This window comes from Ovis canadensis, chromosome 14 (assembly GCF_042477335.2).
Source record: "Ovis canadensis isolate MfBH-ARS-UI-01 breed Bighorn chromosome 14, ARS-UI_OviCan_v2, whole genome shotgun sequence".
NCBI lineage: Eukaryota > Metazoa > Chordata > Mammalia > Artiodactyla > Bovidae > Ovis > Ovis canadensis.
In genome coordinates this window covers 56,094,956-56,107,215 of record NC_091258.1, presented here as the reverse complement: position 1 = coordinate 56,107,215, position 12,260 = coordinate 56,094,956, and the positions used below count along the sequence as shown (strand labels likewise).

At 35.8% G+C, this 12,260-nt stretch overlaps 1 protein-coding gene across 3 annotated transcripts in view; it reads right to left on the bottom strand.

Moving 5' to 3' along the window:
- Positions 1–12,260, bottom strand: part of DPY19L3 (dpy-19 like C-mannosyltransferase 3) — an 81,823-nt gene that overhangs the window by 14,129 nt on the left and 55,434 nt on the right. For all 3 annotated transcript variants that reach the window (XM_069550297.1, XM_069550298.1, XM_069550299.1), the window contains 6 exons: positions 10,965–11,038; positions 10,642–10,800; positions 7,405–7,527; positions 6,925–7,036; positions 6,072–6,128; positions 1,831–1,913 (listed from right to left, as the gene is read on the bottom strand). In XM_069550297.1, the coding sequence (XP_069406398.1) occupies positions 1,831–1,913; positions 6,072–6,128; positions 6,925–7,036; positions 7,405–7,527; positions 10,642–10,800; positions 10,965–11,038 (608 nt within the window). The remainder of the gene's footprint in view (positions 1–1,830; positions 1,914–6,071; positions 6,129–6,924; positions 7,037–7,404; positions 7,528–10,641; positions 10,801–10,964; positions 11,039–12,260) is intronic.

The following is a 12,260-nucleotide window of genomic DNA, read 5'->3' as shown; positions in this document are numbered from 1 at the left end:
TCACTTAAGCTTATTTCACAAACATGCCTAGCAGCTATTTTTGCAAAAACAATAATTTAGATTTGAAGACTTTGAAGAGAAAACAGGCAAGATTAGATCACAATGGAACCATTTTTAGGGGAACAATACAAATCCTTCAGTTGCTGAGATTGGTAAAAAGTGAAAAGAATAAGTCTACACACAGGGAGAAGAACTGTTAGTAGAAGGAGAATGTAAGAACAAAGCCCACTTTCCCAAATGCAGACTAAAAGATTATCTTCTTTACACATGGAACAGACTCTCATCCATAATTTTTCAGAACCAGAAACGTTATTTTAAATAACCTCTGTGAGCAAGAGCATGAAAATAAAGGCACTGCAATAAGTATATCCAGTCTGACACAGCCAAAGATAACTCCACTAGAATACAATCTTAATGACACTACGATTAATTCCTAAAAGACTGGGAAGTGGCGGTGGGATGTTTATAATGCCAATCCAAGTAGATCCAGAAGGTGTGCCACCTCCGGGACTGTGCCAGCGTGGGCGCCCTACACCACTCCTACCAACGGTGCAATTTGAAAAACAGAAAACAGCAGCCTCACCTTCAGACACGCATGCCATTAATTTCCAGTTGGCTATAGCTAATGCCAAAGTGATTAGCTTTTCTTTATATGAATAAGCCTTTTTCCTCTTACTCAATACCTACGGAGGGAATTATTTACTCTACAACTGTCTGCCATGATTTAAAGTTAAATAAATAAATAAAGCACTGCTTCACACTCTCAGCACTGGAAATATATGAAAAATTATACTCATTGCATCTAGTCAAATCCAGTCCAACACTGGGACCAAAGCCACGTATATATTTTAGATACAAATCTCTATAAAATCCAAGTATTGTACTCAAGAGGCCCAAGCTATCAAACATTTACCATCGCTTAATACACAAGCCGTGCTAAACTGTACTGGTTAGTAAACATCAGTCACGAGCAAGTGCCAATATGGCTACTAAAATTCTAAGTGATGGAGACAACACAGCGATGCTTTCAGAATATGTCACATAAGATTTGCAGCATCTATTTATGTGTAAATAATTACACTGCTGCTGTTTAGCTATAAAATAGGGAAATACAACATTACAGGGCACAGGAATGCTGCTTGGAGTAAAAGAGTTAATTTTTGCTGGTGGGAGGTGGGTTTCATTAACAAAACTTTGAAAAACATGAATCTCATTCTGCTGCTGAATGCTAAGGTGAAGTAACCGTGCAGGCAAAAAGAAAAACCAATATAACACGAAAGCATTATGATGTTAGAGGAAGGAAAAGCTCTAGCTTTTGTATTTTAAATTTTCTCTAGGCCTAATCTTGGTCTATATGATCAGTTCAAAGAAAGTCTGCACTGAGCTAGTAATTAACTGTATTTTTTTTTTACCGTATAATTTTTAAATGATTAACAAGGAAAGAATACTTTATATGTCAGTATTAATAGAACATTTGAATGCTATTAAAGTGGAAGAAATGCTAAAGATAAAACTGGCAGAGAACATAAAACTTGATTTCCACTACTGTCACTGATCTGATACATCCTCTGATTCTGTTTCCCTCTGCATACCGCTACTTTCCCTTCTTCACGGGACTGTGGTTAGAGAGAGCATTTCTTGAATGGAAAGAAATTAATTTCAAGTATAGAGTTTTAAAGAAAAAACTTGAGAATGAATGTATCTTCATAATTAGATTCAGAAAAAAAAAAAACAAACAAAACCCAAAAGACCAAAAACCAAATGAGGCCTACAGTGACTCTTAAAAAAGCACTTTAATTTTCAAAGGTTAAAAAAAAAAAATCCTCTTACTTAATCCAGTTCATCAGCTCCACTGTATCTGGATCATAGAATTCTCTCAACTCGGAGAGTTCATCCATCATTCCTGGCCAGAACTGAAATTAAAAACAAAACTAAACAAAAACAAAATCCACCCCCAGGCCCACAGCTACCACTAAAATTAAAGTGAAAAAGGAGGAACTGCATATAACTTGTGAACTAAGTAAACCCAGTAACTGGAAGAGCAGAACTCCTTCACCTCTGAGGTCAACCCTTCTAAGTGTAAAGTGACATAAAGTCTGAGAAAAGTTCCCCAAATCATTTTGAGCTGCAGCTAATTAGAAGTACTGGTGTTGCCAACTTTAGAAACTGAACTTTTATTTTACACTAGCAAAAATGCTGTTGTATGTGTGTCAATATCCAGTAAAACATTAATTTGGATATGATAGGAGTGGCAACCATGAGAAAGTTCACAGGATATGAGAAAAATGTGACTAACTAACTTCCTGTATTTATCTTTAAATGCAGAATGTACCCTTTGGAATACAGAATCTCATTGTATCCTCACAACTCCTCAGGGAGAAAGATGACGCAGAAGGCATCATTACCATGAATATCTGTTCTTCATTTTTCTAGTTTAGAGACCTTGGCTCAGAGAGATAGATAACCTGACTTGCTCAGATCAGACTGGCAGAGTCATAACTGGAAACTTTTCATTCTGTGCTATGGTGAGTATATTGTTTGTACTAGAAATCTGGACAAACGGTTTGATGAACATTAATATAATTACAGGTACAAAGGGAGGGAAGAATATTTGAAAGAAGGGTGGTCCAGGAAAACTTAGTACATGTGAGTATTATCTTTATGCCACTGGTCCTCCTACTCAACTTGAGTTATTTAAGCTATGAAAATATAATGCAAAAATACATGCTGAATCCACTGCTTTTATAACTTGTCTGTTTAATTCAACAATTAATTAAATGTTGTTTTATCAAATGGCAGTTGCCTAAAAAGAATTGATCATCTAAATACATGTTAGGGTGAACCACAGAACTCATGACCTATATTGAAACAGAAACCCAATAATAATGTATCTATACTTCGTTAATGTTGTAAATAGAAATTTTCTATTTAAGAACCATTAACTAGAAACAGAGTGGCACCTGACTGGTCTGTGGCTGTTTTTTAAATCCCCATCACTTTCTTATCTTCTTATCATCTCATCTTTGGCCATTTTTACTGCTCATTCATCCCTGGTCTCTAGGGTGGGTAAATCAGGAAAATTGTTGGTGATGGAAAATCAGGTGTCTGCACTAACTAATCCTAGGTTTCAGAAGAAATGTAATAAAAATTACAGATTAAATGATAACGCTTGTAAAATTTCAATTACCCATTGTCCCTATTAATTTTGATAATAATAGAATACTAACTTTTAAATGATATTTTAATTATTTTGGTATAAAACATTTTGAAACCTGTGAATTCAATGATCAGATATTTTTCTAGTTTGAAAGTTGCTGTTGTTAATTCTGAAAATGTTATAATCTAATAACACAGTCTTACAGTAAATGTCTTAAATGCTGTGTGAAAAAATGCCTAATTAACTAAATGCTGTTGGGTAAATGATCAGCAGTAGTTTATATGAGACTTCAGATATCCAAATAAGTGAATTAACATGTGGGCGATGATTTTATTAAACTCGATTTTTGAGTGGAGACTAGCACATATTTTTCCCTTTAAAAGAGTATTATCCTAAGCAGACATAGAGCAAAATAGGTATTATTAATAAGAAAATTTGAAATCCTCATTAAAAGTGCTATGTAAATAAACTTAAATCAGACTTTGAAATATTAGTTCCTATTTCTTACAGATAAATCTGTTCAATAGTTGGAAAACATTCAGTTTCAGGGTAACTGCTAATATACATAAAATCTTTATTGTCTTTGTGATTTTGTATTTTACAAGTTCTGAGAAGCTGAACTATGTAAATTAAACTATTTTATACAGTGAAAGCTGGATGCATCAGGCCTGAAGTCCAATACTGAGAGAGGCTTGGCCGCCTGTCTTTGAAAGGATTCTTCAGAATTACTACTATCTGTCGTGTGTGTGTGTCTGTGTGCGTGCGCGCGCGCTCACACATACACACACACACACACACACACAAACACATTCAGTCTTGTCTGACTCTTTGCAACCCCCCGGACTGCAGCCCACCAGACTCCTCTGTCCATGGGATTTTCTAGGCAAGAATACTGGAGTGGGTTGCCACTTCCTTCTCCAGGGGATCTTCCTGAACCAGGGATTGTACCCATGCCTCTTGCGTCTCCTGCATTAGCAGCCGGAGTCTTTACCACTGCGCCACCTGGGAAGCCCACTAACTGTCTTACTCAGGATATATCTACAAAGATTTCCTGAGGAAATGATTGCCTTTTCAGCGCTATCATTGGTTCTTTTCCGGCAATGGTTCTCAAGAGGGGTGGTGTCAGGGGATTCTGCCATATCGCTAAGGGCACGTTTTGCAGCGTCTACAAATGTTTTTAATTTTGACAGTCACACCTGGAGGTTGGTGCTATTAGCATGCAGTGGGTAGAAGGTAGGGATGCTGCCGAGTGTCCTAGAATGCTCAGGACTGCCCTTAAGTCAAAGAATTATCCGGACAAAGTGCCCACAGTGCTGCCGCTGAGAAGCCGTCCTACGTAGGGGTTTCTCAAGCGTGAGGGTGCAGTAGCGCCACCTGGAGGGCTGGTTAAACCTGGATCCCTGGACCCCACTCCCAGGGCTCCTGATGCGGTAGGTCTAGAGTAGGACCCAAATTTCCGCAATTCTAACAGGTTCCCACGTGATGCTGATGCTGCCTGTTTATTTCTTCTATTATGTCCTTCCTCAATTTTGTCCAGAACAAGAGACTTTAGTCCTCAAGTAGCTTTTTAAGAAAATCAACAAATTTTCAAATAAATATCTGAGACATCAAGGAACTCAGCCCCACACAGAACAGTGGGAGAAAAGACTGTTGGGGTGTGTGTCTTTAGTGGCGAGTCAAGAATGAAGGTGACCTGAATCTTTCCTGTGCTCTATGCCTGAGAATCAATGTGTAAAGATAAAGTTACCTCCTTCATCATCACACTTATACGCTGCTTAATCCTTAGTTGTTGCTTTCCAGATGTTTTTAAGAAGTTTCATTTACTTACAGTAGCGCAATAAAATTCCCAGAGGCATGGTGGCAGAAATGATTAGTTCTATGTTTGCCAGTATCTGGGAATTGGCACAGTGGTCTGCCTATAATAGCAAATGTTTTGGTAGACAGGAATATGACAGAACATAATTTTTTGAAATAGTTACAACAGAACTGTCCAATACAGTGATTATCAGACACTTTTCTTAGCCTAAAACCTTTGCTTCAAAAAAATCTTAAATGAAAATACAAGCAAATAAACCCAGAAGCTGAGCTGCCAAAGCTGATCTTTTCTGTGGGAGAGTCTCCCCACCTCCTGCCACCTTCTTTAGCTACCCTCCTAAATCAGAAGCTATACACAGGAGAGTTTGAAATCTACTGTTCTAAAGTCTGAAAAAAAAAAACAAAAACCTAAAGTTAAAATATATATGTTTTTTTTTCCTTTAAGAGAGGGTAAGAGCTCAATTGGATAAAACCATCCAAGTTCCCTTACCGAGGTAACAATTTAAGCCTCTAAATTTCAAAGGTGTGAAAACACAGACTCATGGTCTTTTATGGAGGAGTCTCAGAACTGAAACACAGTTAATGCTGTTTCAGAAATCAGTCAACTGAGAATACGAAGAATTTCTTTACTTCCTGCTAAAACTGAAGGACAGATCACAGAGCTAATCTTAGACTGTATTTATATGTGCTCAGTGTTCTTACACAGATGATTTTAAGCATCTAATAAAATGTGTAGGCTAAAGTAAGATGCATTTTAAGATCTTACTCTATCAAAAGCAGGTAATGGGGAAAACTAATTTTTCTCAAAATGGGTCTGAAAACATCTTTATTTTCAGAGCTTGTATCAGCTGAATAGTAAGTCAGAACCAAAATTAATTAGAATAATTAAACTGTAGTATTTTTTTGCTATAATGTTTTTATCTGTTAAACCCCTTTTTGGGAAGTAGATTACTTTTCCTACCAATGTCAATTGCCATAAAAACTAAGCAGATATGTGTAAGCTCTGCAAACCACTCTCCTCGCCAATGACACTGAAGTACACTGAGTCAAAGCAATTATTCTGCTAAATAAAGACAAGAATGAGGACAATCAGTCTTACCTTATAGCACAGATACAGCAGTATTAATATCGGTATTGAATATCGCATTATACATATCTATATAAGAAAGACATTATTTAGATTACAAGTATTTGGAATAGTTTTACTTTATATTTTTGCTTTGTAAATATTTTATTTTAAAATATATATATATAATCTAACAGGGCATGAATCTCCAATAGGTGAAAAAAACTGAGTCAATCATTTGTAAAGTATTTGTAGCTTCCACCATATTGCCACCTAGTGAATTTACAGGGCAGAACAACTCAGAACTGCACTTATGGGCTATTAATCATTACCATATTCTTATTAGTAATTATGTACATATTATGTATTATAGTAATTAACAATAATAATAGTGATAACTCTAGATAATGGGATTACTGGTTATTTTTAATATTCCCTTTTGTGCTTTTCAGTATTTCCAAATTCTGTATTATGAATATATCTAACTATGAAAAAAAATTAGAAAATAAAACTAAAATTAAGCACAAAATTATTTTAAAATAATTCCTTATAATGCAGGGAACCCAAAGCTGGTCCTCTGTGATAACCTGGAGGGATGGGATGGAGGGGAGAGATGGGAGGGGGGATTCAGGAAGGAGGGGACACATGTATACCTGTGTCCAATTCATGTTGATGTATAGCAGTGGCCATCACAATATTGTAAAGTGATTATCCTCCAATTAAAATAAATAAATTTAAAAAATCATAATATATCAATTATTTTAGTTTTAAAGTTTAGTATCCACTTTATCAAACTGATACTTAGACAACTCTTGGGAAAACAAATTGATAATGAAAGAAATACTGAAAGTCATAAAAATGAAATGGAAAAAGAAATAGCACTGACCCTCTTTGGGTTATAAAGATGGATCAATTTCAGAAGTAACTCCCATATTTCAGGGCTGCATAAGCCAAATGACGCAAATACACACATATGGGATGTCCAGAGGTACTTCATTCTGTAAGGACACAGGCAGGCAAAGGTCAACAGTGCTAACCGTATAGAAGCCCCGAGACAGCTGTAAAGGCAGCTATATTATTTGTGATCACAGAACTGACTAAAACTATGCAGAAACCAACTGCCAAGGTGTTAGTTATTAATTCCATTGCTTTTTGAGAACAATCATATAGTAAAAATAGAGGAACACTTGGTAATTAGAACGGGTTTATAAATGGTATTTTGTACTGGGAGAAGACAGTAAATAAGGATATTTTTATGGTAACCATAATCATTTAGGAAGATGACTGTCAGTTTCCAAATTACATTGCTAAACTATGTCAGGTAAAGAGTGGTCATAAAAAAAATAAATAGATAAGACAAAAATACCTCATTGTGCTCAATGCCAAGAATCCAAACAGAATCGTATGTATTAAATTGTAGGCAGTTTCTGGTTTCAGGCCAATTGTGTACTTTCCCATTTCACACATGGACTGCTGATTGGTAGAATCACTGGATAAAACAGCACATATACAAAATTAGTTCTTAATTTTAATTCAGCTAAACCTTTGTTAAAGAAGAAGATACAAGAAAGCTATGCCTTCATATATTTAGAAATATTTTATTTCCCTAAAATAAAGTGAACAGCTGTGATCAATTTTGAATTTATGAGGCCAAAACTGTCATAAATATATTATTAGAGTACCTAAAATTGCATAAATTTCATTTTAATTTAAACAAAACCTTAAAGTCCTTCAATCTCTTCAATTATAAGAGACAGCAAAAAATTTTGCAATCACTAAAACTATAAGAGATCTTCAGAGGTGTTGTAGTACTCATATTTTTCTAGTTTTTACAAATAAGAAATAAAAGTATATCCATAAACTTAGAACTCAGTAGTTTTATGAACCAATGATCACATTCTTAACCTATCACCATATCTCATTACATATGTCTAACATGATTTTTAAAATCAAATATGGCTACATTAAAATGATTGTACCCATAAAATTAACAATAATCCTTTAACATCACCTAACACCCAGTTCATATTCTAGTGTCTATATTTGTTACAATAGCTTTTTTCAGGTAGTTTCTCTGAATCAGGATCCAAAGCTTTCATACTACATTTCAGTAATGTGTGTTTTAAATTATCTTTCAATCAACAGAATTACTCCCCACTCCCGACTTTTTAGGGGCATTTACTTGTTGAAGAAAATGTTATCATTTGTCCTATAACTATTCCCATCTTCTGGATTTGGTTGATTGTCTCCTTGTGGTGCCATTTAACATAATTCTCTATTCTCATATTTTTGATAAACTTTTAACTAGATCTAGAGGTTAATTATCAGAGTCAAGTTCATTTATTTTGGCAAGTACACTTCATGAGGGTACAACGTATTCCATACTGCACCAAGTAGGAAAGTATGTACTGTCTGGTTATTCCTACTTGAGTGACACTGAGATGGATGAGTGTGCTCAGATTTGCACAATTTGTTGTCAACGGGAAAAGGAAACAACAAGTAATGGCTGCCAGCTTAGGATAAAAATAATACTTCCATAAAGGCTCCACTTATCCGTCATACAAATCCAGTAGGCTTGGATATGTACAATGCTTCTGTATAACTACCGACCTATTATTTCCTGGAATTCTCTTTTCACAACCCTAGATACTTAAGAAAATGAAAACGATACTCTATGATAAATTTCACCACTGGTGATATTCTTTACCTAAACGTTATGTATCACAACCCAAACTCTGGCTTCCAGTGACACTAAAAGATGACTCCAGACAAGAACATACACTTTCATCCTCCCTTAATACTTGGGAGAATTCTGCAACACCTCTCCCAGGCCCTGCAACTGAGCTAGAATGCTCAATTAACTCTGTGAATATAGAGCAGGGCGCCCCTTTCAGTTATATACTGCACACTAATGTAGATGTGCTGTATAAACATAATAGTACCATCCTTCCTAGCACCAGAAGGCAGGAATACTTTAAATACTTGGCGTTGACAGTATTTCCTTCAAATTACTTAGACATTAATTCACATTAAGACACTGTAATTCTTTAGAGACTTTAATTAATGTAGTGCTTTCCTCTAATCAAGTCCTAATATCCCTACCTGGTAGATGAAGATGCTCTAAAATCTTTATCTATAATCATATACCAAATCAGCTCCCAGGGACGGCTCATAGATTCACACTGAGCATGGCAGACATTTTCACACAACACTGCAGGCCAACTGAACTTCCTGCTTTGCATGCAGTCTAGAGTCCTGTCGACACTTGATGTGTCTGGAATAATATTAAATTACACTGTCTAGAATAATTTCCATCTATTTTCACAGGGCTAAATTTTTATCTTGGGCTCAGTATAAAAAGAACACTTCTGAAAGATACTAAAATAGTTTATAGTCAATGAAATATCTTCATGGTTCAATGTCGCTTCATTCTTAATAATCATAAAACACCTCAGCTGAGCTGGGCTCACTGTAATGACTTTCTCCCAGCCAACTCTTGGTGGCTGTGAATCAGCTCACCAGCACCTTAATTGGCAAGGTAACTACACAGAAAAAGGGCTTCCTTCTGGGCTTCATTACATTTTCACAAATGACAGTAGCTTCAACTTCTTACACTTAATTTTCTTTCAATTTAACATGGATAGTAAATGCAAAAACCTCCATCAGCTTGATAGGCAGGTATTCCATAGGTTTTAAAAAGTCTTCGTATTCCCTGACTTTTTCTTTAAGTAGGTTAGCAGATTGCTACATTTAAAAAAAAAAACTGTCAATTAATACCTTAAGACTTTTAGTAGACGCTAATAATTATGGTCCATTCCAACTTCATAAGCCCTAAACAAGATGCAACAAAACAAACAATGGTTTGTAAATCAATAATAATACCTGCTGCTGCTGCTGCTGCTGTGGCTAAGTCGCTTCAGTTGTGTCCGACTCTGTGCGACCCCATAGACAGCAGCCCACTAGGCTTCCCCGTCCCTGGGATTCTCCAGGCAAGAACACTGGAGTGGGTTGCCATTTCCTTCTCCAATGCAGGAAAGTGAAAAGTGAAAGTGAAGTCACTCAGTCGTGTCCAACTCTTCGCGACCCCCTGGACTGCAGCCTACCAGGCTCCTCCGCTCATGGGATTTTCCAGGCAAGAGTACTGGAGTGGGGTGCCATTGCCTTCTCCGAATAATACCTGATAATGATAGCTAAAACCAACAAAATACTCTATGCACAAGGCACTAAGTACTTTGTGTAATTTTAACTTATTTCTCACAAAGCTTTGATGGGTAAATACTCTTAGTGCTCTCATTCTATAGAAAGGGGAGTGGAAATACGGAAAGGTTATGTAACTGGCTCAAAGATCACATCATTCCCAAGTGCGCGGGCCAGGACTTCAACCCAAACCTGGGTGCATGGCAACCACGACTATTTACAGTCTCTTCACTGTTCCACCCATAACAACTGAGAGGAGAGTCCATCCTAACCTGGGCATGTTCTCCCTTTAAGATAACTGTACTCTGCTCTGTATCTAATGCTTCGATTTTCAATTTAGCAATTTTTCTGCAACACAGAACAAGGTCATTAAAGCACAAAATTAGATTTCTGAAATATGCCATACCTGAGATTACGGAAGGCCACAGCTAATGCTGCAATCACTGTGATGGACAGAACAAATATATAAGCATAAAAAAGCAGAGTATCTGAAAGTCTTTCAAATGTATTAAAAGGTAGAAGGCCAAATGCTTCTTCACACAGGTATAGGTTTGCATCAAAATCTCTAGGAAATAAAAAGAAAGCAAAGTATTTAATTCAATACAAGATAAGTAAACCTCACATTTTTCCTCAAAACAAGCCTGAAATTAAAATAACTGATAACTTACATTTTAAAGACTCTGCTGATTTAATATTAAAAACAAACACAGACTTTAAATTTAATCATACCTTGTTGCTCCAAATCCAAATTTTGCCTTGAGAAATTTAAATATGTGTTCGTCTGACTTAAGGTTAAGAATTTTCTGTTAGGGAGGGAGAAAACAAAAATTGCTAATTAGCTCCTTATACATGGTTTTCTGCCCATTTCCCATTGAATACACTTATTCAATGTCCCATTTCACAGGACTGTATGTGTGTATGTATAAAATTAGTAAATGTTCAAAACAATTCTTAGAATCAAGAAATTCTAAAGCTGAGATTTTCTTTTTTTTTTTTTTTAAAAAGTTTTTAAATGAAGTATGTTCATTACAATGTTGTGTTAGTTTCTGGTATACAGCAAAGTAACTCTGTTATACATACATATATTTGTTTCCATTATGATTTGCTACAGGATATTGAATATAGTTCTCTGTACTATACAGTAGGACCTTGTTCTTTATCTGTTTTATATATAGTAGTGTGCATCTCAGAGTTCGACACGACTGAAGCGACTTAGTAGCAGCAGCAGCAGCAGCAGCAGTGTGCATCTACTAATCCCAAGCTCCTAATTTATCTTTCCCTGAACTTCTTTCCCCTTTGGTAACCATAAGCTTGTCCTCTATGTCTGTGAGTCTGTTTCTGTTTTGTAAATAAATTCATTTGCATCATATTTTAGATTCCACATGTAAGTGATGTGCGATACTTGTCTGTCTCTGTCCGATTTACTTCACTTAGTATGATAATCTCTAGATCCATCCATGCATCCATGTTGCTGCAGATGGCATTATTTTATTCAAAAGCTGAGCTTTTCAAACTCCCTTTCTTCCTGTCTTTTTTTTTTTTAGCAGAATCACTTTTGCAAACAAAATCTAGGCTTAAGTTCAATATGCAAATAGATAAAAGATGAGGTTCTTTGGTTTCAGGGAAAGCAAGATGGCTGAAGCCCCAGTGAGTACAATTTTTTAAATCAGAAAACTGATAATATCATGATCTGAAACCTCAAACAGGAACATAGTCCACAAATCCTATTTTGCTGATACAAGACTCATTCACTCAAAGATAATTCAAGACACAGCAGTAACCCTCAAGGGGTGAAGAGACAAATGCCAGTGTTTATCATTAATGAGTATAATTTTAATTCACATTATTTTATTTTTAACTTATGGCTTACAAAAATTCATATAACATAAATGGGTGAAGAAATTATATCAGAAGAAAAATGAAGATAGAAAAAAAATATGATTAATCCAGAACTGAGGTTGGTACATAAAATATATTCACTAGAGATGAGCCACAAATCTGGACTCAAGCATTCTAGCAGAAAAT